Genomic DNA, 25,704 nt, shown 5'->3' with positions numbered 1-25,704 from the left:
GATAAAGTAACATGGCGATAATTTAAAGAATTATAGTCTTATTAAAGTTCTTCTTCTTGTCCTTATCTCACTATGAGGGTTCGATGCTGCATGCCCTCTTTTTCCAGTCAGGCCTATTAAACGCCATCTCTGCACTCACACCCTTCTCTCGTATATCCTTTTTCGCACAGTCCATCCAATTCTTTTTAGAACGGCTCCTGCATTGGAGGGTAGGAGATATATTGCTTGAGATTACTGTTGTCTTAGACTCTGTGGTAAGACGTTAGTTTGGCACCCATTTGCAATTCCCTATTAAGTCTTACCTCGTCTCTAAAATCGAAGCCATCTACCAAGCCGACAGCGTTGGGACGTATCTTCAGCAAAAGTGATTCATAATTTTGCCTCAACTGCTGAACATCGCTCTCCGACATCGATGTGTACTGTGATGAATTAAACATTGCTCTGGTGAATTTAACTTTAATTAAGGTTTAGCTACTGTTAAGTTGGTGATTAAGCCCATAGACTTGATCACTGACCACTTGATCTTGACCCATCTTGATACTTCAGCTCTATGTCTCTATTGTACACTACTTAAGCAAATTCCAACTGTTGCCGGTTTGAATTTTATCACTCGACGTTATTACTTCATCGTCGAAGTCATTCGTGAAGAATTGTTAAGTACATATTTAATTCAATATTAGCGACGGCTGAACGGCTTGTTTTATTTGGTTTAAGCCACTTTAAGCGATATTTTGAAACTTTACAGGAGAGCCATTTAAATCTTAATATATTATTATAGATGCTTAAAATTACCAGTCAACAATTAGACAGAAACAGTCTCTAATCTATTATCCAAGTGAATATTAATTTGACTGCGTGATGATGATGCTGTGATTACATTTGAGATACAAGGTAGGTCCTACTCCTTTGAGGAGTATCGAAGTAATTAATTTAGAATACTCTAAGCGGCCTCATAATACGAGAAACTGTTCGTAAAAATTATTGTACTCTTTTTTTAAGTTTATTGAGTACGAGTATATGAGCGAACGTGCTGACAGTCTACTATGTATTAATTGGTCACCGGTTACGAAACTTTGTAATTCAAGTCAACAACAACTTAATATAGGTCATACGTGGGACGTTTCAAAAAATTTGAACATTATTATTAATAGTCGCAGCGAAGCGTGACGTCAGTTATTTAAAATATAGCTTCCCCCCGAAATCTTCGAAATTCGATGCTTGTACAAAAATACGAATTTCGAACACGAGTTTGGCGTTCAAAAAAATCTATTTATCTTACCCTTTGCCTACAAAACACGAACTCAAATATGATGATGATAATAATAATGAGATAACCTCATTTTTTACTGATCTAAATAGCGGTTCGTGGCTCATGTTTATTTTAAACGTCAAAACCAGTTATAGCTTACTAGTCGTAGATCAATATCCATCATTAGAAGTTTTTAAATGATCCATTAGTTTTTGTTGCGAATCATAGAATGTTGAACTCTGTACATAACAGTACCGAGTGACCTTTAAGGTCATTTGTAGTATATATTATCTATGGTCACTTGTGTACTGAACTGACTAATTTATGTGGGAGTGTCTCTATTATTTTTTTTAGTAAAATATTCGAACGCAGTCAGCTTTTTTAAACCATTTTTTTTTTCGACAAAACAACGAGCACAGGATTTTTGTGAGCGAAGCAATAAAAATAGATTTTTGAATTTTTAAACAGACATTTAAAATAAAAAATTGTCTCAAAAGTCAATTTCAACCATTAAATTTGTGAATATTTATATCTAACAGTTCGTTGTAATAATATACGATAATGTATATTACCAAAGTAGCGATACGAAAGTTATGTCATGGTTGATAAAATGTATCGATATTTGTTAATGTTATTAATTCAGTAGCAAATCTAGTTCTTTTTAAATTTTATTTATTTATTTAAATGCGTATTTTAGAGTGAATACTTTACAATTTTTTTTAAATATTTTTATTGTTTTAATTGTATATACATATAAACTGATTACTGGAGCTTATAGACATCACAACGTGAACAACACCACCCACCTTGAGACATGAGGATGTCGTTTAACGGCTATAATCAATAGAAACAACAATATCTGTACAATAATCAGATAGGATCTTAAAAATAAATAGAGATAGGTATATTTTAGTTACAAAGAATCACAAGGAATGAAAATCTCACGAGAACTGTAAAATAACTTTAATGAGCGAATATTTTGATAATTCGCTTAAAGGTTTCCGCGTGAAATGCACTAACTAGGGGTACGTCCGCTGAACGTCAAGGTAGGAGATACGACGAAAGACATAAAAAAGTGCTGCCTAAGTAACAATAGTATCTGTGTGCTTAGGAGGATTTTTTAACGTTCTCGATAGCGTAAAAGTTAACTAACTCGTAGGCCGTTGGAACAACGCGCCAGCAAACATAGACAAACTTTCCAACTCCATACAAATTTGAGTTAACTTTTACGCTATCGAGAACGTTAAAAAACTTGCACTAAACACACTGTTTCGCTTGACGACAGATAAATACGTGTTTATTGACGACCAACGAAAACCAGATGTGCTCTCGATCTAACACAATCACTCCGAACGTAATTTATGGAATGTATTTAATTTTGTCATCAGAAGTTTCCTAATGAAATCTGTGTGTGAATTTTTTGCATGAATATTTAACGAAAACGTCCACGGTAAGACCGCGGTCATATCGCAAGATTCTTTAGTAAATAAATAATATAGGAATAATAAGGAAATTTTGTGTTTCAATTAAATCGTAACTTTGTATAGACAAGCTAACGCGTCCACGTTACGTCCGCGACTACGAACCGTGGGCCCAAGGATATTTTTAGGACCCTACCGCACTTAAATACTCCCCTGCACTTTTACACCCGACGTCCGAATTCCGCCTGGGATCAAAATCCGACCAGAGTAAGGGAGCTCTCGCGGTCAATAACTACAACCAAACTCGCGGCGCACCCTGAGAATTCCGGACCAACGGGTCGTCGAGGCAATAATGTGTGGAACAGCCTCGACCCCCTCAGGTTGCCCCGTGACCATCACCGGGAGGAGACTGTATCCTCACAGAGGCCGGAACGAGCACTCTCCTGCGATCCCCGGTTCTGCGGCAGCGGCATGGCGCCGAACTCCATACAAATTTGAGTTAACTTTTACGCGATCGAGAAGTTAAAAAACTCGCACTAAACACACTGGCGCGTCACCAATATGAACGCACGTTTACGAATCGTAGGCACTTAAATGGAAAGGTGTTCAACAAAAAACAGCCAACAGTCAATTAACTATGGAGACGAGTTTTCGAACAAAATGATACACATTATAATAAAATTTTGATACAGTTTTCGAAAACTATAAATTCGAATCTTAGAGAACCATCTTATTTTATTTATTACTGGTTAATGATTTATAGTTAATCCTGTAGAGAAACATGATTCGAACAGATTAAAAAAAACCTTTATTACGGACTGTTGTATTTATTTTTAAAAGGACCCTGTTCGTGTACAATATCTGATCGTTTTTTTGTTCAAATTCACATCTGTTTTTTTTTTTTTTTATTGCTTAGATGGGTGGACAAGCTCACGGCCCACCTGGTGTTGAATGGTTACCGGAGCCCATAGACATCTACAACGTAAATGCCGCCACCCACCTTGAGACATGAGTTTTAAGGTCTCACTTTTAACAGTACAACGGCTGCCCCGCCCTTCAAACCGAAATGCATTACTGCTTCGCGGTAGAAATAGGCAGGATGGTGGTACCTATCCGTGCGGACTCACAAGAGATCCTACCACCATTCTATACTTAGTTATGAGCTTTGAAATGATTCTGCCAATTTAATTAAAATCATTTGTCGAACTCGAAGTCGTCGTGGCCTACATCCGGTGCATTCGTATCTAGCGATGCAACGGTGTTCGAATCCCTAAAGGGTGAGCTCGTCCACCCATCAAAGCATTAAAAAAAAATTAAAAAAAATGTATCTGTCATCGGTCCTTGATGCGTGTGTAAATTGTCAAACTATTAGAAAGTCATGAAATCACTGAAAATTATATTCAAAGATTCCCTTACACACAAACCCACCTAGTGTGTTAAAATGATCGATTTTGCGTAATCATACCTTTGCCTTTTTTATCATTTTACCGCGAAATCTCATTGTTGGTGTTGGAAGTTAAGATGCTCTTTTTTTCCTACCTATGCTGATAGCCTCGAGAGGCTATTTCAGCTTCGTCCTAACGTGTAGGTGAGCTCACGGGGCTCAAACCGGAGTGTTGCTAACACTGGCTCTAGCAAGAGCAGTGCTTCGCAGAATCTACCACCGGATCGGAAACGCGACCCACTGAGAAGATCCGGCGAGAAACTCAGTGGGCTGTGTCTATGGGTAAGATGCTCCGAGAGCCCCTGAACACTAGAATCGTCAGCTCACAAGTTTGCCAAGCGCAAAAATACATCACAAATCGAATTTTAAAGATAATACGTTATTTTTTAGTCTTCGTCCAATCACGATCGATGCAATCTATGATCGCAAGCAACGGTGCATCGAAATTACGTATCAAATTATGTGTATTGTGATCAATGCTTCAGATAAGATTGTAACAGTTACGAACTCACAATAGCGGTTATTATTCATACGGTACTTGTTTTTAATCGTTCGATTGAAATAAAATGATTTTGTGGGCAGAGTACCTATTCTCTGATAAAAACTATTAGGTACGTAGTTAAAATAAAGCCGAATCTTCTCAGTGGGTCGCTATTCCGATCCGGTAGTAGATTCTTTCGCGAAGCAGCTGCTTTTGAGTTGTTAGGTCTCCTTCGGAGGCGCTCGGGGTGCTGTTAGCAAATCCCACCCCTCCTGACTGAGTCTTTGCTTGCCCTGTTCTGGTGAAAGCGGTGAAAGCGGCGAATGATTTCGTCTTAATAATACAGTACAGGCATTAACATGCAAATTGTTTGTGTTATGAAACCCTAGGATACGATACAGACGGTTTTACGTTTTCTGGTATCGAACTTTAATATTTAAAACAAAATAAAATATAGCCCCTACTTGAAATAATCTTGAAACATTTACTGTAGTTGTTTTTTTTAAATCATTAATTGATTTTCAATGTGTTAACTTTATCAGTGGCATAAAGAAAGCGAAGCCGTTGCCTCACAAATCTTTTTAACCCATGACATGGTACGGTACTCATTCTTCTATCAATGTCACCCGTTCATTATTAATTTCATTTTTTTCTACGAACTAAGTACAATATCTCGGAAAATATGTGGGATTGTCATATACGGCATTGATTAATAAGTCTTTAAAGTATTAAAATCACGATTACCTTCATCTTTTGAGTTGAGTATGTACCGTACTTAGTTAATCATAACAAAACTGATTTTTTTTTTGTTAGGGGATTTTATGATCTGGTAACTAAGACCTTTAGGTCATCTTTTATTTTAATTTATATTCTTATTTTAATGAAAAATTATAATATGGAGTGAAATGAAGATGATTAATTTGAGACATTAATCAACTGCGATAAAATTAAATGAAATGAGTTGAGATGATATGGGATGAAAAACAATCTCAGTCAACAAAAATTTCGTGCCACTGTGACGTCATCTGGCCACAAAACATGGCGGTTTTAGTGCTGCCCAGAAGATTTTAATGTTAGTAGATTTTATCGATAAACGTTCTTGGCTTATTTTGTTTTAAATATTGTTGAGTATGAATGTATTTGTAGAATTTATACTTTAATAGGAATTAAGTATATTGTTGTGTGCAAAGATGATGTGATTTAGATATTTTGTGAAATCTAAGACGAGTTCGTGCTTCAAATTTTCGAAGTAAGCGATATATCGATTTTTAAAATTTGCTACACTGATTTTATAAAGTTGTCGTTAGCCGCAAAACATAAAGATATGGCATACTACAGTGCCATCAGCCCATTTCCAGCATGCTGAATGTTATCGTATTTTGAGTACGTGTTTTTCTTAGACTATTACAATCTATTTTAATTGTTTTGCTGACTTTATAGTCCGTAACAGACTACCGCAGCGCACCTCAAGGAAGGTGCACCGCACCATTTGAATCACTCTCACTGGAGAGTGATTCAAATTTTAAACTTATCAAGGGACCGCCTGATAAAAAAAACACCTAAAGAACATTTATTCGTTAATGAAATTACAAACGTCATTCCTTGTGACTTCCTCTCTAAAATCACTTAATTAATAAATATTTAACGAATTTACAATAGTGTTTTACTCACTGCGGAATAAAACTATTTTATTTAAATAGTTCCGAAGAGATTTTGTCGGTAGCCTTTTTCCCGAAATATCTAAACAGAATGTCTAAATATGTTTTGATGACATAATTTAAAGAGGTATTTATAATTAGTGTCATGATGAATAGATTCCGACCGAAAAATGGTGTCCGATATTTCGGATTCAAATATATTATTAAGTGTAAAATCTATGTTTCAGATGAGGGCTCCATAATGAATTTAAATATATATAGATAATAGTTTTGGGGCATCGACCTTCTTGAGATCCTATAAAATATGTTTTAATTATTATTTTTGTATGTTTTAAGCATGATAAAATTAGAAATTTTATAGAAGCAATCATATTAAATCGATATCAAAGTCAATAAATAATGTACAACCCAAAACAGGCGGCCGAACTGACGTGACAATGACATTTGGCGCGCTAAACATGGCGGATTTTCGGCCTCATTAGACGGAGACGGAGACATTTACGTATATTCATGTTTCATTTTATGTACGCACTGAAATACTGTTATATTGTTTTCCTGCGAGTTAAAGTGCTGAGTAAGAACGAGATAGATATATGTTTATGTGTGTGCCTTCAAAATGGGTGCTATTTATATAAGCAATTGTACGTATAGGACAATATGTCGTGTCCCTACTATATAGGTCTATGGTTTGAGGACTAACGAATGTCAACGATATTTGATTTTTTTTTAAATATGATTATTTTCATTAAAAAGTTGGCCTGTTCCTCGAAACGGTTTTTCAATAAAAAATTTAAGACATGATCAATGGCGGTATAATATAATTTAAAGAGCCCACTGGCGGCAAATTTGTGAATTCACCACGGCATCGGTCAATCTAATCCTAGTCTTACCAAGAGCAAATCTCCGAGTTTCTGCAAACTCCAATACGTAGCGTACAGCTCGACAAGCTGGTACATGACCCTCTTCAGGGGGTCTGAGAGGTGTTGTGCTTTCCGGTCAACTTCAGCTTTGTAAGTCGATAGAATGAGGGCTCGACAGTGAGCCTGCAATGTGTATGAAGTAAGTTTAGTTTTTTTTTCTTTTTTCTTAGATGGCTGGGCGAGCACACAGCCCACCTGGTGTTAAGTGGTTACTGGAGCCCATAGACATCCACAGCGTAAATGCGCCACCCATTTTGAGATATAAGTTCTAACGTCTCAAGTATAGTTACAACGGCTGCCCCACCCTTCAAACCGAAATACATTACTGCTTCACGGCAGAAATAGGCAGGGTGGTGGTACCCACCCGCGCGGACTCACAGAGGTCCTACCACCAGTAATTACGCAAATTATAATTTTGCGGGTTTTATTTTTCGTGGAAGTCAATCGTGAATAATTGTTAAGTACGTATTTCATCAGAAAAATTGGTACCCGCCTGCGGGATTCGAACTCCGGGGCATCGCTCGACACGAATGCACCTTACGTGTATGAAGTAGGTTTAGTTAATGACTTGGACGTCACATCCGAGCCGTTACCTCCAAGCTCCCGACTTGGTCTTTCGTATTCGATAATTTGTTATGCAGCATCTTGGCTGTGTTAGTGTTGATCAATGAGCAATGTAACCTGAAAGTCCTGAAACCTGTGTGCTTAGTGCGTGTTTTTTAATGTTCTCGATAGCGAAAAGTTAACGCAAGTTTGTATATAGTTGGAACAGCGCCCCGCACACGTAGGCAACCGTTCTAGCTCCATACAAATTTGAGTTAACTTTTACGCTATCGAGAACGTTACAAAACTCGCACTAAGCGCACTGGTATGGGTGACCGAGACGTGAAGTCGAAGTCAATAAAATTGGATTATACTTTTATCCGCAAAAATGACAAAAATAATACGGCAAAATTTTATATTTGCCGATTTGTTCAGTGAATTTGGTCACTCATTTATAGAAATGATACATTTTATCATTTATAAACCTATATAGACAACCCACTGAGCTTCTCGCCGGATTTGCTCAGTGGGTTGCGATTCCGATTCGGTCGTAGATTCAGCGAAGCACTGTCCTTGCTAGGGCTGGTGTTAGCAAATTCTCTCGGGTTGAGCTCACCTACCCGTCCGGGCGTAGCTGAAACAGCTTTTTAGGCTACCAGCAAATAATTAGGGAAAAACAATAAACAAACTTCACGGATCTTCCAGCCCAGGGCTGTCAAAAAACGGTTACGTGCCAAACAAAAATGCGGGATTAACTGGCCGGTCGCTAAAATCTTATTAGTATTAATCTATTTAGTGAATTAAAATTACTATTTATTACGATAATGTTTAGTAGTTTTTGAAATACGCGCGTCGGACAGCCCTGCCTTAGTCCGAACTCCGAACCGATCGCATCGTACATACCTCCGATACGGCAACAAGCTGAACCGATGTCATGTTCCAGGATTCTTCGGGCGACAGACCAGACTTTAAATATTGATTTCTAGTTGAAACCGCTGCCGATAATTTGCTGTGAAAATTATAAGTTCAGAGCACGACGTGGTTCTAATAATTCTATTTCTGTAATAAGGCGGGCTTAAACGGCTATTGTTTTAAACAGGATCCCTGTTTCGTGGTTAAGTAAACACTAAGTATTTTCTAGAAGCTGTAGCCACCAGCTTGGCTCTATCCCTGGCATTGCTGACGTCTACAAGCGACGGTGATCACCCGCCATCAACTCAGCGTTAAGCTCGTCAACTTGTAAGGCAATAAAAATGCTCCGTATTATGCCAATTTATTTTTGATTATTTATTTAAACATTTTTATTGATATGCGCGCCATCTGTCGCACATTAGTGGTACCGTGACAGAAACTTTGACTAAAATGCTGACAACGATTCCACAAGTATCATTACAATCTGATGAATGGATTTAGAATCCCTGGAGTTTACCCATACAAAAAAATCATCAATTATACTGATATTTAAATAATAATAAAAAACATGAAATTTTCTGTACGTATAAACGAGTGTTTGAATCTTTTAGTCTCCAAAATAAAAATTTAGTCTATGTAAATAATTTATACAAAAATATCACTTTTATATAAAATAAATCATGTCAATATTCTTTTTATGACGTATTTTAATTATAAGAAACTATGTAATTAAAATATATTACCATGCCGCTACTCTCTCGAATCCTTTTATAATCCCTTCAACAGAGTTCTCCCACTTGCCAAAAGGATGCGTGTCTGCTATGTAGGACACTGTAGAACTCAACTTTTCTCCCCTAGCGTTTTGCTCCCAGGCTTTTACCAATGATCTGTTTGATAATAATATTTTTTAAATTCAATCACGTTTTTGTCAGCTATCAATGACGATGAGTATTGATTTTAGCGCCATCTATTGACATGTGTCTAAGAATATTTACTTTTTTTAAATATTATTTACAGATAGAGGTATTTACTTATATTAAATTTTTGTTTTAAAATGAATCGTGGCTTTTTGGCGGGAACGCGAGGAGTGAAGTTGTGTGATTTGTTTTATTTTGTCTAATTAGAGTTTCTTCGGGTTTAAGTGTGTAATAACGGTGGTTTATTAGCTGTTTAATATTTGTGAAAGTGCACAAATGTGGGAAAATGAAACAAAGCCGCTGGACGTAGTTTTTCGGTATCCTCCAAAAAACCCATTCAAAAAGTCTCAGTAAATAACCACCATTTTACTGAGATTATATGGGCTTAAGCGTGAATAGTGTTTGTTACATACGAGGAGCTTGCTGAAATGCAACTTAGTTTATTGAACATGAAACATTAATATGTAATAATATATTGTATTGTTTATTATAATTGTATAATAATATTATGTAAAGGGAGTCCCTTCTAGTGACTAAAATGGCGTTACTATTTATTTTGTATGATTAGCAAAGCATAAACGTATTTAAATTCCTAGCCGATATTCTGTCGGTAGCGTGTTAGAGCTTAATAGCTTTTTTAATTTCCTTACCTCGCAGTTTGCAGCAGGAGCACCGTATTTTCTCCTTCGTAAATACAGGCAGCGGCTATTAGGCCGTATATTTGAGGTAGATTCGAGGACAGAATGTACCCGTGTCCCCCACAGGCGCGGCTGCACGTGATCACCATGTCGCTCGCGTCCGCTGAACTTACCGCTTTGAGGCAACAAGCTAAAGCGTGCAGCTATGAAACAAATGAGAGGTAATTTTTTTACTTTTTTTCTTTATTTATTTATTTATTTATTTATGTACACACAGAAAAGATAACATAGTACAGAGTAATAGGAAAATTATGTACAAAGGCGCTGCTTATTTCTTTAAGAAATCTCTTCCAGCAGACCTGCGAGAGGATTATGAGAATAATAATTAAAAGTGATGAGTGTGTCTAGAACAAACTTCTTTCTTACCTATGCTGATAGCTGGGGCTATTTCAGCTTCTCCTTGACGTGTAGGTGAGCTCACGGGTGTCAAACCAGAGGGTTGCTAACGCTGGCCCTAACAAGAGCAGTGCTTCGCAGAATCTACCACCGGATCGGAAACGCGACCCACTGAGAAGATCCGGCGAAAAACTCAGTGGGCTGTGTCTATGGGTTAATTTACTCGTCGAGCCCTTCGTCGCAAGTTACGGACGGTGACCGGTTTTTTACTGGTTTAACGTGAATGTTTGTCGAATACTTCTTTAAATGGCGGGATACATTAACGTTTACGTTGGGAGGATATATGGGCGATCTGTGACCATTACGTCGTGTCGCACTATCGTGTAGCAGTTTTGCATTTCGGTTTGAAAGGTGAGGCAGCCGTTGTATTGTAGAACTAAGAGTAAGACGTCGTATCTCAAGGAGGGTGGCGGCGTTTGCGTTGCTGATGTCGATGGGCTCCGGTACTACTTTACCGGTACCACCAAATCAGGTTGGTCGTGACCTTGTCCATTTTATTTTATTTTATTTTTATTGCTCTTGTAGGCAAACGAGCATACGGCCCACCTGATGGTGAGTGGTTAGCGTCGCCCATGGACTTCAGCAATGCCAGGTGCAGAGCCAAGGCGCTGCCTGCCGCTTAATACTCTCCACAAGCCTCGTTTGAAGAAGGACATGTCATAGCGCTCGGGAAACACCGTGGAGGGGAGCTCATTCCATAGCCGGATGGTACGTGGCAAAAAAGACCTCTGGAAACGCACTGTGGATGACCGCAGTGGCTCCAGGTAGTATGGATGAACTCTACTCCGGTGGCGGGCGGTGCGATGGTAAAAACGAGATGCCGGTTTCATCTCGAACTATTCCTCAGAGCACTCCCCATGGAACATACGGTACAAAATACAGAGGGAACCGAAGTCCCTCCGCAGACCCAGAGGTTCCAAACGGTCCGTGAGAATGGGATTATCAACAATCCGAACGGCCCTCATCTGTATGGAGTCAAATGGAAAAAGCTGATATCTACCCATCTAAGCAACAAAAAAAGCGATTTGGCGGTACACCCTTGGTGACTGACATTGCTGAAGTGTGTGGGCAATGGTAACCACTCAACATCAATGGAGATTGGCGATGATGATGATTCTTTAATTGTATCTTTATTGCACACTCAACGGATTATTTCTTACCTCGGGCAGACCATCGCTTTTCCCAGCCTCCATGTCCTTCGTAACTTTCTCGTACTTATCCCACAGCCATGCCGCTGTGATCCTGATAGCGTGACTTGACGCTATGGCCACAAACAGTTTGTGCTGCTGCGTCAAGAAGTCCATAACCTGTACCTCTGGTTGGCTAAGAAATAGAGCATACGAGTTATGGATAACGTGACCTTTTTTTTCGTGTCAAATCGGGACGCCTACGGAATTTTGTATATAAATAAATACATATATACGGTACGTTGGGGTAAGATGTAATATTTAAGTGCAAAATAAAAAATATGGTTTAAAAAATGACTTGAAATAACTTATTACGGTATCTTACCCTCACTGACATCTTAATTCTTACACCAACATACACTTAAAATTACTTTTTAAAAATTACTTTTCTACAGCCGATCCACTAACGATGCTTTTAGGTACCCCAAGCACCGGCCATCGTTCTCGTCGAACCCGTCGCTTCCGACGAAGGGCTCGACGAGTAAACTAACCCATAGACACAGCCCACTGAGTTTCTCGCCGGATCTTCTCAGTGAGTCGCGTTTCCGATCCGGTGGTAGATTCTGCGAATCACGGCTCTTGCTAGGATTCGTGTTAGCAACATCGTCAGGTTTGAGCCACGTGAGCTCACCTACTAGCCCGGTGGTGCTGACATGGTCTTTCTAGACCATCAGCTTAGGTAGGGGAAAAAAACGCTTTGTGAATAACATCCGGCACACTTAGCGTGGGCTCGCCCACGCTAAGTGTGCAAGGGGGGTCATCTTTTTTTGTTGTTGTAATTCATACATATCTGGAAAATATTACGTTATAAAGGTATTGTGCCCCGGACGTGGGGCCACAAGTTCGTCTGCCATAGATAACAATAAAAAGCCGTTAATCAAGAATAGGCATTCACTGTCATTAACATTTTTTTTTACTCTTTGAAATAAACAACTTTTTTTTTCCTACCTATGCTGATAGCCTTGAGAGGCTATTTCAGCTTCACCCTAACGTTTGTAGGTGAGCTCGCGGGGCTCAACCGGAGAGTTGTTAACACTGACCCTAGCAAGAGCCGTGCTTCGCAGAATCTACCACCGGATCGGAAACGCGACCCACTGAGAAGATCCGGCGAGAAACTCAGTGGGCTGTGTCTATGGGTTAGTTCGCACGTCGAGCCCTTCGTCGAAAGCGACGGGTTCGACGAGGACGGTGACCGGTGCTTGTGGTGCCTAAAAGCACCGTTAATGGATCAGATAAACAACATGTCGCTGAACCGTATTTATATATGTATTCGTTGATTATATTATTATCGTTGATTCGTGTTTATGGTTATTTATATATGTTATTTTATGAGATAAAATGATCGAAATTAGGCCATATTGACTGATACGTCAATATTACGATTCATTTTATACCGTAATTCTTTCATTTTATTTTGACATTTAGAAGAAAAAAACGAATTACTAATAATTTTTTTTTTGGTTACACTAAACCTGTCGTCAATTACTCGGCTGCCAAAAACAAACAAAAAATAGTACTTAACTGTTTTGTATTACGTTTGCATAGATTTTATAAATACGAAATTCGAAAATCCGAATTATGTGAATTATGTGTGTAAAATGTGTAATGGGTATTAATGACATTTCATTTTGTGATTATAAAATATTACAGTGCAAAAAGGAACCTTACTCTGTATTGATTTGCGACTGTTTCCTGACGGCGCTGTATCGGACGGCAATAGTGACGGATCTTGCCAAGTGGTTGGCCATGCTGTTTACTATCATAACTCTGACATACACCATCGTTCCATACGTAAGCTTACTATCCGTCTTTCGTGTGAACACACCATCCTAGAACAACAAACAACTCTTTATACATTGGTATTAAGACCGCTTAGTACAAAGTATTTTTTATTGGTGGTGATAAGTGGTTTCTGGAGCCCATAGACATCTATAACGTAAAAGCGCCACCCACCTTGACATATAAGTTCTAAGGTCTTAGTACAGTTACAGCGGCTGCCCCACCCTTCAAACCGAAACGCATTACTGCTTCACGGCAGAATTAGGCAGGGTACCTATCGGTGCAGACTCACAAGAGGTCTTACAAAGCATTGCCTTGAAGCAGTATTTGTTTCGGTTTGAAGGGTGGGGCAGCCGTTGTACTGTGAAACTGAAACTTAGTACTCATCTCTGAAAGTGAACGGCGGCATTGAGGACGTTGGTGTCTATAGGCTCCAGTAAGCATTTACCATCAGATAGGCAGGCCGTGAACGGCTTCAAGCATTTACCATCAGGTAGGTCGTGACCTTATTCACACATCTAAGTAATAACAAAAAAAAAAAGCATACAGTGTAGGTGCTATTAATGTAAATTATTCATGGCTGTCAGAAAATTCACAAGCTTCATTATCTATACTCATATATTATTAATACGTGAAATAAAAACTTTGTTATTATTTTAAAAAAAATAGCGCGAACGGATGAGTACGTACTTTCCCACGCTTATAGAAAATATAGAGAACGAGTGCAGAATGCTATTGTTTCTTTTAAATTATGCACAAAAAATTCATTAAATAATTTAAACATTAATTGTTTAAAAGAAAAAACTAAAAAAATACGCTTTTATAGAAAATCCAACTCAAAAATAGAAAATAAATTTTAATAATAAATACGAATTGAACATAGTGTAATAAACAATGATTTTATTGTAAAAAAAAGCGTGGCGTACCACCAGTAAACGAGAGGTCCTACCACCAGTAAAGTGTTTGTTGCAAGTCAAGTAGTTCACAGACTACGGTAGCTTCACATGCAAATATTATTAAGCTGAAATCAGCTAAGGACTTTTCTCAAGATAAAACATGAAATATCACAACGCTAGAATAGCAAGAGGGAAAAGTCATTCTTCGTTCCAACAACTGTAACTTTAATCAGTATAGCTTACTTTAGAAACTTGAGCATTCTTCATCAGCATCCTATCACGCGGTATTCTGTGCTGATCGAAACCAAGGAAGCCATTGTTGACGGTGTTGAAGCCTAATTTAGCACCGATCTCGCCCAACTTGATCCCGCTTAGAGGCATGTGAGTATTTTCATCTCTCAACTGCACCATGAATGGTTGGATGCCGTAGTTTTTCCCTTTTATGTTCAGTTGGGCCATTACTACACAGTAATTAGCTGTGTGTGCCACTGAAATCATTAAAATGCCCTGTTTACCGCAGATAATGGTTCCAAAAGGTTATCCAATCGAAGACGTATGTATCTATCCTATATATTTCAATTGGTAAACACAAGTTTGGGTCTCTTTGTTTGTCAAGCAATTTTGTTTCATTGCTGTCACGTTTTTTTAAACATATTTTTCCACAATCGAATTTGAATACATCAAACGAAGGTTGTGAAGAGTACTTAAGGCAGCGGCTTGGCTTTCTCCCTGGCATTGCTGACGTCCATGGGCGACGGTAACCACTCACCATCAGGTGCGCCGTATGCTCGTCTGCCTACAAGAAAAATAAATAAAAAACCAGAAAACCACGAATTAAAAGGGAAAATGTATAGAGATAATCTAAATCCGGAAGTGTCATATTAAGAACCAGCCGTCAGCTCTGATGAAGTGAGACACGTTGCCCATCACGCTTCTATGGTTCAGGCTTTATCAGCCAATGCTGGATCCTATTGAAAAGACCATTCTTGATTACAGTACATGGCATTGATGACAGGTCTTTTCCAGAAACTCCTCACCTCGATATAACGGTTTGATATACTGATAGCTTTTAAAACAAATATGGTTCATTCATCCATTGAAGATTACCTGATCAGACCATCACTTTCGCTTCGATTTTGCTTTTAGATTAATAAAGACCTTAGCTAGAGGTCAACTTTTTTTTTATTGCCCTTGTAGGCAGACGAAGCATACGGCCCACCTGATGATGAGTGGTTACCGTCGCCCATGGACTTCACCAATGCCAGGGGCAGAGCCAAGCCGCTGCCTACCGCAAAAAAACTACATAAATTACGTATGAACGACCAGCTTACGTACTTAATGATAGAACTTACAACTTCCGGGCCACCATTTGTACGCTGTTAGCGTGGGACTGTGTAGCACGAACTCCTCAGTTTCGACGTCATATGTTGCAGTCGTCTCCAGACCTCGGATGAACGTACCGTGACCCAGTTCTGTCTGGAATTGTTCAAGCAACTCTACAAGGCCTCGCGATTTGCGGTTGCACCAACATCTTTATTATCAGCCTATAGTTAATATTACTTATTTTTATTCAGATTTTTTTAATTTTATTTTTTTATTGCTTAGATGGGTGGACGATATTGGACGAGCTTACAAGCCCACCTGGTGTTAAGTGGTTACGGGAGCCCATATACATCCACAACGCAAATGCGCCACCCACCTTAAGATATAAGTTCTAAGGTCTCAAGTATAGTTACAACGGCCGCCCCACCCTTCAAATCGAAACGCATTACTGCTTCAAAGCAGAAATAGGCAGGGTGGTGGTACCTACCCGCGCGGACTGACAAGAAGTCCTACCACCAGTAATTACGCAAGTTATAATTTTGCAGGTTTCATTTTTATTACACGATGTTATTCCTTCACCGTGGAAGTCAATCGTGAACATTTGTTGAGTACGTATTTCATTAGAAAAATTGGTACCCGCCTGAGATTCGAACACCGGTGCATCACTCAACACGAATGCATTGGACGTCTTATCCGTTAGGCCACGACGACTTCTAATAGTTTATTTATTATTCGCTATTCGAAGGGTGAAAGGCCATTTGGCTTAAACAACACTTCACTTAATACGCGACATTTATTTATCTTTGCAATCAAAGGTCCTTTTCATTTGGTATTGGCATCAACAATTCGATGTTTTTATTTAAACTACAATTTTTAATTTATCGATGTAAAATGTAAATGGAAGGATTTGATTCGAGCCCTACATCCTAGCAGAGGGTAATAGGAAAGAATGGGGAAATTTAAAAAAAAAAAGACATGCCCGCTAAGTTTCTTGCCAATTTTTCTCAGGACGGAGGCTAGTTTTTGTGAATTGGCGGTAGTTCTTTTGACGTTCAACAAGTATGTACTTTCGTTTATGTTGAATAATTTTTTTTTATTTGATTTGATTTGATTTGATTTGAATGATGAATGATGATGATTTTTACGCCATTCAAATAGCTGAATAAGTTATTTCTTATGGTATTTTTTCCTAATTTTATCTTTTAAATATCGCTTAAGCCAAATAAACTTTCACCTCTCGATATGACAAATAATTAAACAACATAACACACATAACAAACCAGTTAATAACAAACAAACGAATACAAACACGTTAATAAATTTTGGAGTAAAATACGATGTAATCGCATCCTTAATTATTGCTTGCAACAGCTAAATGTTCAGAAACTTTAATATACATGGAAAGTGGGAGGAGCTCACTTAATTTCGATTCAATTTTTAATGTAAGTGAACATTTTTGTGATGATATTAAAAAAAAAAGAAACCAATTTAACACTGGATTATTTAATTGAAATTCTAATTTAGCCATGCGATATCAAGAAACATCAAAATTCAATTCAATTTTCAAGTGGCTTTGAATAAGCTTAAGGTAAAATACAGAGAATAAGATATAACTTAGAAACACAATTTTGTTTTTTTCCTTTGACGATTGATAGAGCTCACGGACCTCGTGGTTTCAAGAGGTTACCGGAGCCCATTGACATCAAAACGTAAATGTCGCCACCCACCTCGAGAGAAAATTTTAAATCTCTGTTCTATAATACTATGGATTTTCCGTCCTTTAAGCCGTATCGCATAGCATACAACACGGCCTACTATCAGTAAAAAAATTTATATTTTTAATTATTGTGCCAAAGCTTCCCTAACCTTCCGTCATACAGAAATACCTCCAATATGTCCCATGAACTCATTAGATGTTGAAGGTTAAAACCTGAGCATATGTCCCTATTATTTCGGTGTTCATTGCCCTCTTCAGCCAGTATTTCTTTTGTTCATCATTAGCTTGCGCAATTATAGCGGGAACGAACATGGAGTAATGGAGGGAGAATGGAGAGTTGTCCTTGAAAATCGCAAACGGTAGCAGACTCCGAAAAAATGTTCTGAAATAATTGGAGTTTATTTATTTATTATGAAAACCTTATTTTGACCGAGTCGTTGTGGCGGAGCATAACTGTACTAACTTACTTTACGTGACTATAACTTCACTAACTGTACGTAACAATATTTGCATACAATAACCCCAGCGATTTTTTATGACTATTTATATTATGTTCGTGCTGCCCTGTATATAGGACCATATATTGGTGCGACCCTGAGAGATAGTAGTCATAGCGTACAACCGGTTAAGCATAATTGAATAATAGCAGATAAAAAAAAGAATATCAAACAGTTATTATATTTTACTCGGCCACGATTCTTTACACATTCAGCGGCTTGGTGTTTTAACAATTAAGAAAGCCCTAAAAATCTCTTTGATACATAACGTGTTTTACTAACGTATTCCTATAAATTCTACAATAAGCGTATATTACCAACATTAACAGTTCTTTCAACAGAAACTATTTTATATTAAACGTTTTGATTATATTATAAGAAAAAAAAAACACATTTATTTAAATCAATAATTAAAAATTTTCAAACAAAACAACTTTGAGAACCATATAATTATCGGTCAATCACCTAGCATTCTGCATCTCAGTTTCATTTGGGTCTTTGATTTCCTCCAGTACTTTGTACATCAGTACTGATTTTCTTATCGCATTCTCGTATTTCTCTTTGTGACTCAAATACTCTTCGGGTACATCATCGAACAGCTCTTTCACGCTTAGCACTTTGTTCTCTGGAATGAAAAAGAATTAGTCGTTATTATTACAATTAATTACATGGTCTCTAAATTTTCAGGTGCCTCTCGTCTATTAGAGTTTTTATATTTTATTCTGTGCTATTGATGAGTTTGTCTATCGTGGCGTGCAACCTCATTGATAGGACATAAGACCTACAACGACTAGACATAGACACAGACTAAGACAGACACTTGACAAGAATTAAAAAATAAAGAGAGAAATGGAACAAGGGCGTACGTGACTAGCGGCAGACAGTACTTTTTTGACTTCCTAAAAAACGGACACGAACCAGACGACGAAGGACGAATTGACCGCTCTCATATGTACATAAAATAGACGACAAAAGAACTAACCGACCGTTCAATTGGTCCTTCGACCGTTCAGGGTCCCACGTTGCGTTGGTCTGAAGTTTTAATCGAAGATGCTGCTACACAGCTTAAAATATCCGCCAACATCTTAATTGTTCGAACGAATTTATCGCATTTCAATGACTGACCGGCTCATTGACTGAGATATACAGGATGTTGGTCGGTATATACCAATGTAGGCCTCACACTGGTTGTGATTCACCACTACGTCTTGTTAAGCTACCAGATCAGAGAACAAATACGGCAAATCGTTTGCTAGTGCGATGCCTTAGAGGTTTTGAGCAATGCGTTTCTGTTTCACGGAGTAGACTCTTGCTTATTTTTTATTTTTATTTATTGCTTAGATGGGTGGATGAGCTCACAGCCCACCTGGTGTTAAGTTGTTACTGGAGCCTATAGACATTTACAACGTAAATGCGCCACCCACATTGAGATATAAGTTCTAAGGTCTCAAGTATAGTTACAACGGCTGCCCCACCGTTCAAACCGAAACGCATTACTGCTTCACGGCAGAAATAGGCGGGGTGGTGGTACCAACCCGTGCGGACTCACAAGAGGTCCTACCACCAGTAAAAAATCCTCCAAAAAATACTCCAATATCATGGGGACTTTAACTTCCAGTTTAGTGACGGCTTTCTTATAATGATTTTAAAGGATTCCGGTAATGTTGAACTAGTCTTAACATACCTACAACCGAAGGTGGTGTCATGCTTTTATCGACTTCTGGCGAAGCTGCATTTATCAATATATTTTTTATAACTTCCTTTTTTAAGTATTGATACATAATAGCATTTTATTCATATAATTTCATTAATGTAAAATAGAATAAAAGTGTTACATAATATACTCGAGAGCAATGAATGCGGTTCACCTAAAGAAATCTATAAATCTTGGAAACTAAGAAAGCCAGGCTTATAAAATAAATGGTGTTTAATAAATACCCCTTAAATGAAAGTAATAAAATTTTTAAGTCACTTAGTTCATTAAGCCAACATTCTTAGTTTACAAGATTTATATGTCTTTTTAGGTTTTTTTTTTATTGCCCTTGTAGGCAGACGAGCATACGGCCCACCTGATGGTGAGTGGTTACCGTCGCCCATGGACTTCAGCAATGCCAGGGGCAGAGCCAAGCCGCTGCCTACCGTAACCGTGACCCGGATTAATTTCTCTCGAGTGTATAATTGTGTTATTTAAGTAATGCTTGTAATAGTAGGCAGTGGCTTGCTGATGTCCATGAGCGACGTTGACTACTTACCATCAGGTAGGCTCGGCTGCCTACAGTATGGTAATAATTTAAAAAAAAATGCGTACGTATAAAGTACACATGTCAGAAGTGAGACTTCTTTGGCAAACTAATTTTGTATTTATAATTATAATAATTATAGTAAAATCTCAGATGATGAATATTAAATTAAAAATCCTCGTGATTTTTAGAAAATAGTAAAAATACCTAACCTTGATAAAAATTTATACAAAATAATTTTAAATTAATTATAATAGAAATTCTATGTTTTAAATTAAAATTTCGTAAAGAGTATTTATGAAATATTTTTATTTTATCTTTTATCAAAAATAGTATATTAAATTTTCAAATGCCGAGTGCCAAATTAAAATGCGACATGTTATTTATAAATATTAAAATTTCCTAATCTTCAAACGAATTAACATAAAAAGATATGTAAATTAACAAAAAGATAACAAATATATTTTCTTACTTCAGAGTAAGCTTCAGAGTGTTGCTTAGTATAAGGACGATTTACAAATTTATCACAAAATATTTATTTATAAATTTAACTCATTGCTTATACATACTAAGAAAATACTAATCATCATCATCTTAGGCCTTACAGCCCAGAGTCGGCCAAAGCCTGGTCCAGTATGTCTCTCCAGACTGCTCCGTTCAGGACTTTCTCCTTCCAGTTCTTGACACTGATAACCTTGAGGTCCTGCTCTACGCCATCTAACCACCGGAGTTGGGGCCTGCCACGACTTCTGCGGCCCTCTGGCTTACTATATAGTAGTTGTTTGGCATTCAGGTCTCCTCCATTCGAACTACATGTCTTACCCATCGTACGCGTCCATTTTTTATAGTTTTTATGATATTAGGATCTTTATAAATATCATAAAACTCGTGGTTATAGCGCGTCCTCCGTATATCGTTTTCCTGCACAGCACCGAATCCGTCTATCCGTCTTAGGATCTTACGCTCGAACAGAAGTAGACGGTTCTCATTCTTTTTGCTGAGTTTTTTTTATGATTGCAGGATTACTGGTGGCCCGGAGGCCTTTCCAGTTTCACCAGGACATGTGGACGAGCAAAGGCTCAGCCAGGAGGGGTGGGATTTTCTAACAGCTTCCCGAGCGCCTCCGAAGAATACCTAACAACTCAAGAGCAGCTGCTTCGCGAATGAATCTACTGTCGAATCGGAATCGCGAACCGCTGAGAAGATCCGGCGAGAAACTCAGCGAGCTAATGCATGGGTTAATTTGTACGTCGAACTCTTTGTCGATTTCGACGAGTACGGTTACCGGAGCTCCTAAGCCTGCTCCTAGTGTTAGAGCTGAAGGCGTCAACTTTTTTTTGCTGAGTACCCGTGTCTCTGAGACATAAGTAAGAATGTAATTAAGATGTAAGCTTAGGTGGTACGCCAATATCGTTCATAGTTTGGCATAGAAAATCGGGGTGTATGTTGTCGTAGGCAGCCTTAAACTCAATAAAAAGGTGATATCTACGTATAGCATTAAACCTCAAGTTTTCTCAAGGGTCTGTCGTAGGGAGAAGATTTGATTGATGGTTGATCTGCTAGGTCGGAAACTACACTGATATTCTCCTAGTCTAGGCTCCACGAAAGGTTTTAATTTGCCAAAGAGAACGTTGACAAATATCTTATAGGTTGTATTGAGGAGTGAAATGCCTCGATAGTTCTATGATAATAAAAATAAATAAATATTTGCGTTTACTGTAGTACAAGATGTTATGCGACAGAACTACCATCTAAAGTTCTAATATTTATTTACTAAACGAATACATCAACCGATAGCGTGTATTTATTCTCGATCTCCCTTTCTCTCTCGCTTCATGGCACTGTGCGTCATGCGACGTTCGCTCTATCTCACTCTGTCTCAATCAGGCTCGCTCTCACCTTCTTGGACAAAAAAAACGAAGTCAAGCAACATAGGGCGTGGTCAGTACTTGGATGGGTAGCCGCCTGGGAACACCATGTGACGTTGGCTTTTAGCTTTGTTTTTTTTTGGTAACTCGTGACGACACGCAGGCAATACGAACGCGTCAACGCCAACGTCCAAACATGTTGAGGTTCTCATCCGATCGCCAAATTCCAGCAACATCGGGCGTGGTCAGTAATTGGTCAGACAATTACCTACCATTGTTTACATTTGGCAACAATTTGATAATTGCTCATCTGCCACAATAGAAGTACTAATAACACGTCACATTAATTACTTAGTTTAAAAATACGCGGCTGCTGATAAATAAATTATCGCTTGTGATAAGATAGCGACTTTAAAAATTCCTAACTGTCTCTTTATGCCCTCAGATAAGAACACACAATATATAATTGTATTCCTTTCTTTTCTCCTCTGTTGTCAAGTTAGCTAATTGAGTTGAAAGTGAAGACTGATCTGGCAAATAGATTTAGAACCGTCTGCCCCACACGAATTCTCCACTAATCAAATCCTTATAAAAAATCATGTTAACAATTAGGTAGACACAATTAGGTAGGCACAATTAGGTAGGCACAATTAGGTAGGCACAATTAGGTAGGTAGGAGGTAGCAACGTGTTTTATTTGAGATAAGTTTTGCATTTTTGACATATTTGCATATTATTGAATTCATACAATCATATCAAAGAATTTACGATAGTATCGATTTGGAATCTTAAAACAATAGTATCTTATGTTATTTCGTATAAAAAATCGTCAAGTTGTTTTCAATCAATGGTATTATTTCTCAATATTTACGTATATATTAATTAACATATCTAATATTAGTGTGTCAACACACGTCAGGGATGGCTGAGCGGTAGGTTCCGTCATCGCTTGTATTCGATTGAACTCAGTTTAGTCAATAAAACTTTTCAGTAATAATTATTGAAACTCAACACACACAACTTTCACAATGACAGGGTAAACCGACAGTTTCGTTGCATATACCGACAGACCGACTGACCGACTGACTGACTGACAGAGACTCACTGACTGAGACGGACGGAATTACTGTCTGACACGGAATGCCACGACTTTTTTTTTTTTTTTATGATTGAGAGATTACTGGTGGCCCGAAGGCCTTTCCAGTTTCACCAGGACAGGTGGGCGAGCAAAGGCTCAGCCAGGAGGGGTGGGATTTGCTAACAGCTGCCCGAGCGCCTCCGAAGGAGACCTAACAACTCAAGAGCAATTGCTTCGCGAATGAATCTACTACCGGATCGGAATCGCGACCCGCTGAAAAGATCCGGCGAGAAACTCAGCGGGCTGATGCATGGGCTAGGTTGCACGTCGACCTCTTTGTCGAGTTCGACGAGTACGGTTACTGGGGTCCCTAAGCCTGCTCCTAGTATTAGAGCTGAAGGCATCTAATGCCAAGGTTATTGGATCTGATGGATCCGTAAGGACGTGTCTAGGGCGTCGACGGTGACTGGCCCCTGCATGATCAGGATTCGGTGCGTAGTCAGCGGCGGCAACGATAAGGCGATTATCATGACGCATAGCCTTATCGAAGTATCGTTCCGACGCTGACTTCATGTATTTCTGGATTGATTCAAGGCCCAGGTCGTCGTGTAGGTCAACGTTCCTCACGAACCACGGAGCCCCGACGGCTAACCTGCAAAAGCGAGATTGTAGGGATTGGAGGGTGTCTATGTGTGTGCGGGCCGCGTGAGCGAACACCACACTCGCGTAAGTCATGATGGGCCTTATGCAAGTTTTGTAAAGTGTCACCTTGTTCCGAAGGGACATTTTACTCCGCTTACATATCATGGGATAGAGTCTGCCGAGAATGAATGCGGCACGGTCGCGGACTGTTTTTATGTGTGGGCGGAATGTCATGGATGCATCCAGGGTGACTCCCAGGTACTTAACCTTCCTGACCCAGGGTATAGGTTGGCCGAAGAGGGTGATCGGGGGAGTGATATTTCTCCTCCTAATGCGGGAGGAAATAAGCGGTGAGTTAGCCACGACTCTGTCCACGTACCGCCATTTTATACTGTGGCGTTACGGAGTCTACCCTTCGTTTTGTGATATTTATCAAAACAACATTTCATCATTTAAAATAATAATCAAAACCACCGTCTTAATATTACTAAAGTCGTTATCCACGACAAGTGTATATTTTTATTATTAAATTGTAATAAACATACGTCATTAGACCCAAACGCTTTAAATAATAAAAGAAATATAGTGAAGTAATCTTAAACATGTTCTCAAACTCTGAGACGGCCATGATATACTTACTTAAGTTTCAAGCGGTGTTGAATTTCGGAGAAATTTAGAAGCTAAAAAAAGACTAGTTTACAGATTACAGACTAGTTAAAAGATTTTTTAATACTCGGTGGAAGCTATTTGTGAATATTAGCTAGTCTATCTTAGCTTATTAGCTAGCTAGCTAGCTTGTCAGTTTTTTTTTTAATTCGAGTGTTTTGTGCCTATCAGTATCTTTGTGTGAATTCAGAAGTAAAGTGGGACACAGATGGTTTCATGTATTATTCATGTAGGTACATATATTTCAAAATAATTTATAAATTTGAAAAGGTTTTTCTTTTCAAATATACATTATCATTATCAATATATATAAATCTACAGTGGTTTTTACGGATGTTCCGTTATAACTACTGAACCATGCATCTGATTCACTTGAAACTGGGTATCCATTTAGAAAATACATGTACTTAATGGATAGGCTAATATCCATATGAGTGTTGGACTCCCTACACCAGTTGCGGGGGCGTTAATGATGAGAATCATTGTGGGGGTGAGTAATAATAATGTTAATTTTAAATGCCCAGCGAAGGGGACGGGTACAGCTAGTTATCAATAACTATGTTAATTATCAATTGTCGCAAATTCAAGTATACTTAATCTAGTATAGAATCTAAAAACAGATCCAGTTCTTCCAAAGAAACTCGTTGCAGTGTTAACAATGCAATAGACTAGTGTTACATCTCTCTACATTTATTCAGTATTTTTTAATCTGATGTTTTTGTTTGTATTATAAGATATGTAAATATTGACTTAAAGTAGGTAACTTCATATTTACGCGCCAATTTTGCTAATCGTGTAAATATAAAAATGGGACAACAATAAAATACCTAAAACAATAAAACACAACGAAACAATTAAAAAAAAAGATACTGTATTTTACTTATAGGAATAAATAATCAAATCTATTTTATTTAGTTAATATTCGTAATAACATAACCTCAAAATAACTCACCCAATTGTCTTCTTTTATGCGTAGAGATGGCGTCACCGTCGATATAATTTGTTAATTCCTCAACGTCAAAATCACATTTTTTCCTTTCGTTCGCTAAATCGACTACCGTGCGTGCCATTGTGTTAGTGACTGTGGGTATTATCGAACGCAAGCCGACACGATTGCTAATAAATACAGGAATGACGTGTTATCTTTATTGTGTTATGATTGTGATGTTATGA

The 25,704-nt window shown here is 38.2% G+C and overlaps 1 protein-coding gene across 1 annotated transcript in view; it reads right to left on the bottom strand.

Annotated features, from left to right (window-relative positions):
- The window catches only part of LOC101743803 (probable peroxisomal acyl-coenzyme A oxidase 1), a 26,255-nt gene extending 551 nt beyond the window's left edge, over positions 1–25,704 (bottom strand). The window contains exons 1-12 of the mRNA XM_004932341.5: positions 25,484–25,704; positions 18,504–18,663; positions 17,755–17,923; positions 15,854–15,977; positions 14,745–14,989; positions 13,495–13,655; positions 11,800–11,962; positions 10,196–10,386; positions 9,372–9,515; positions 8,620–8,725; positions 7,144–7,296; positions 303–419 (exon numbers count right to left, since the gene is read on the bottom strand). Of these exons, the coding sequence (XP_004932398.1) occupies positions 303–419; positions 7,144–7,296; positions 8,620–8,725; positions 9,372–9,515; positions 10,196–10,386; positions 11,800–11,962; positions 13,495–13,655; positions 14,745–14,989; positions 15,854–15,977; positions 17,755–17,923; positions 18,504–18,663; positions 25,484–25,601 (1,851 nt within the window). The 5' untranslated portion in view covers positions 25,602–25,704. The remainder of the gene's footprint in view (positions 1–302; positions 420–7,143; positions 7,297–8,619; positions 8,726–9,371; positions 9,516–10,195; positions 10,387–11,799; positions 11,963–13,494; positions 13,656–14,744; positions 14,990–15,853; positions 15,978–17,754; positions 17,924–18,503; positions 18,664–25,483) is intronic.

The sequence above is a fragment of the Bombyx mori genome, chromosome 5 (genome assembly GCF_030269925.1).
Source record: "Bombyx mori chromosome 5, ASM3026992v2".
Taxonomy (NCBI): Eukaryota; Metazoa; Arthropoda; class Insecta; order Lepidoptera; family Bombycidae; genus Bombyx; species Bombyx mori.
The sequence above is the reverse complement of the archived record's forward strand: the minus strand, read 5'-3'. Positions and strand labels throughout refer to the sequence as shown.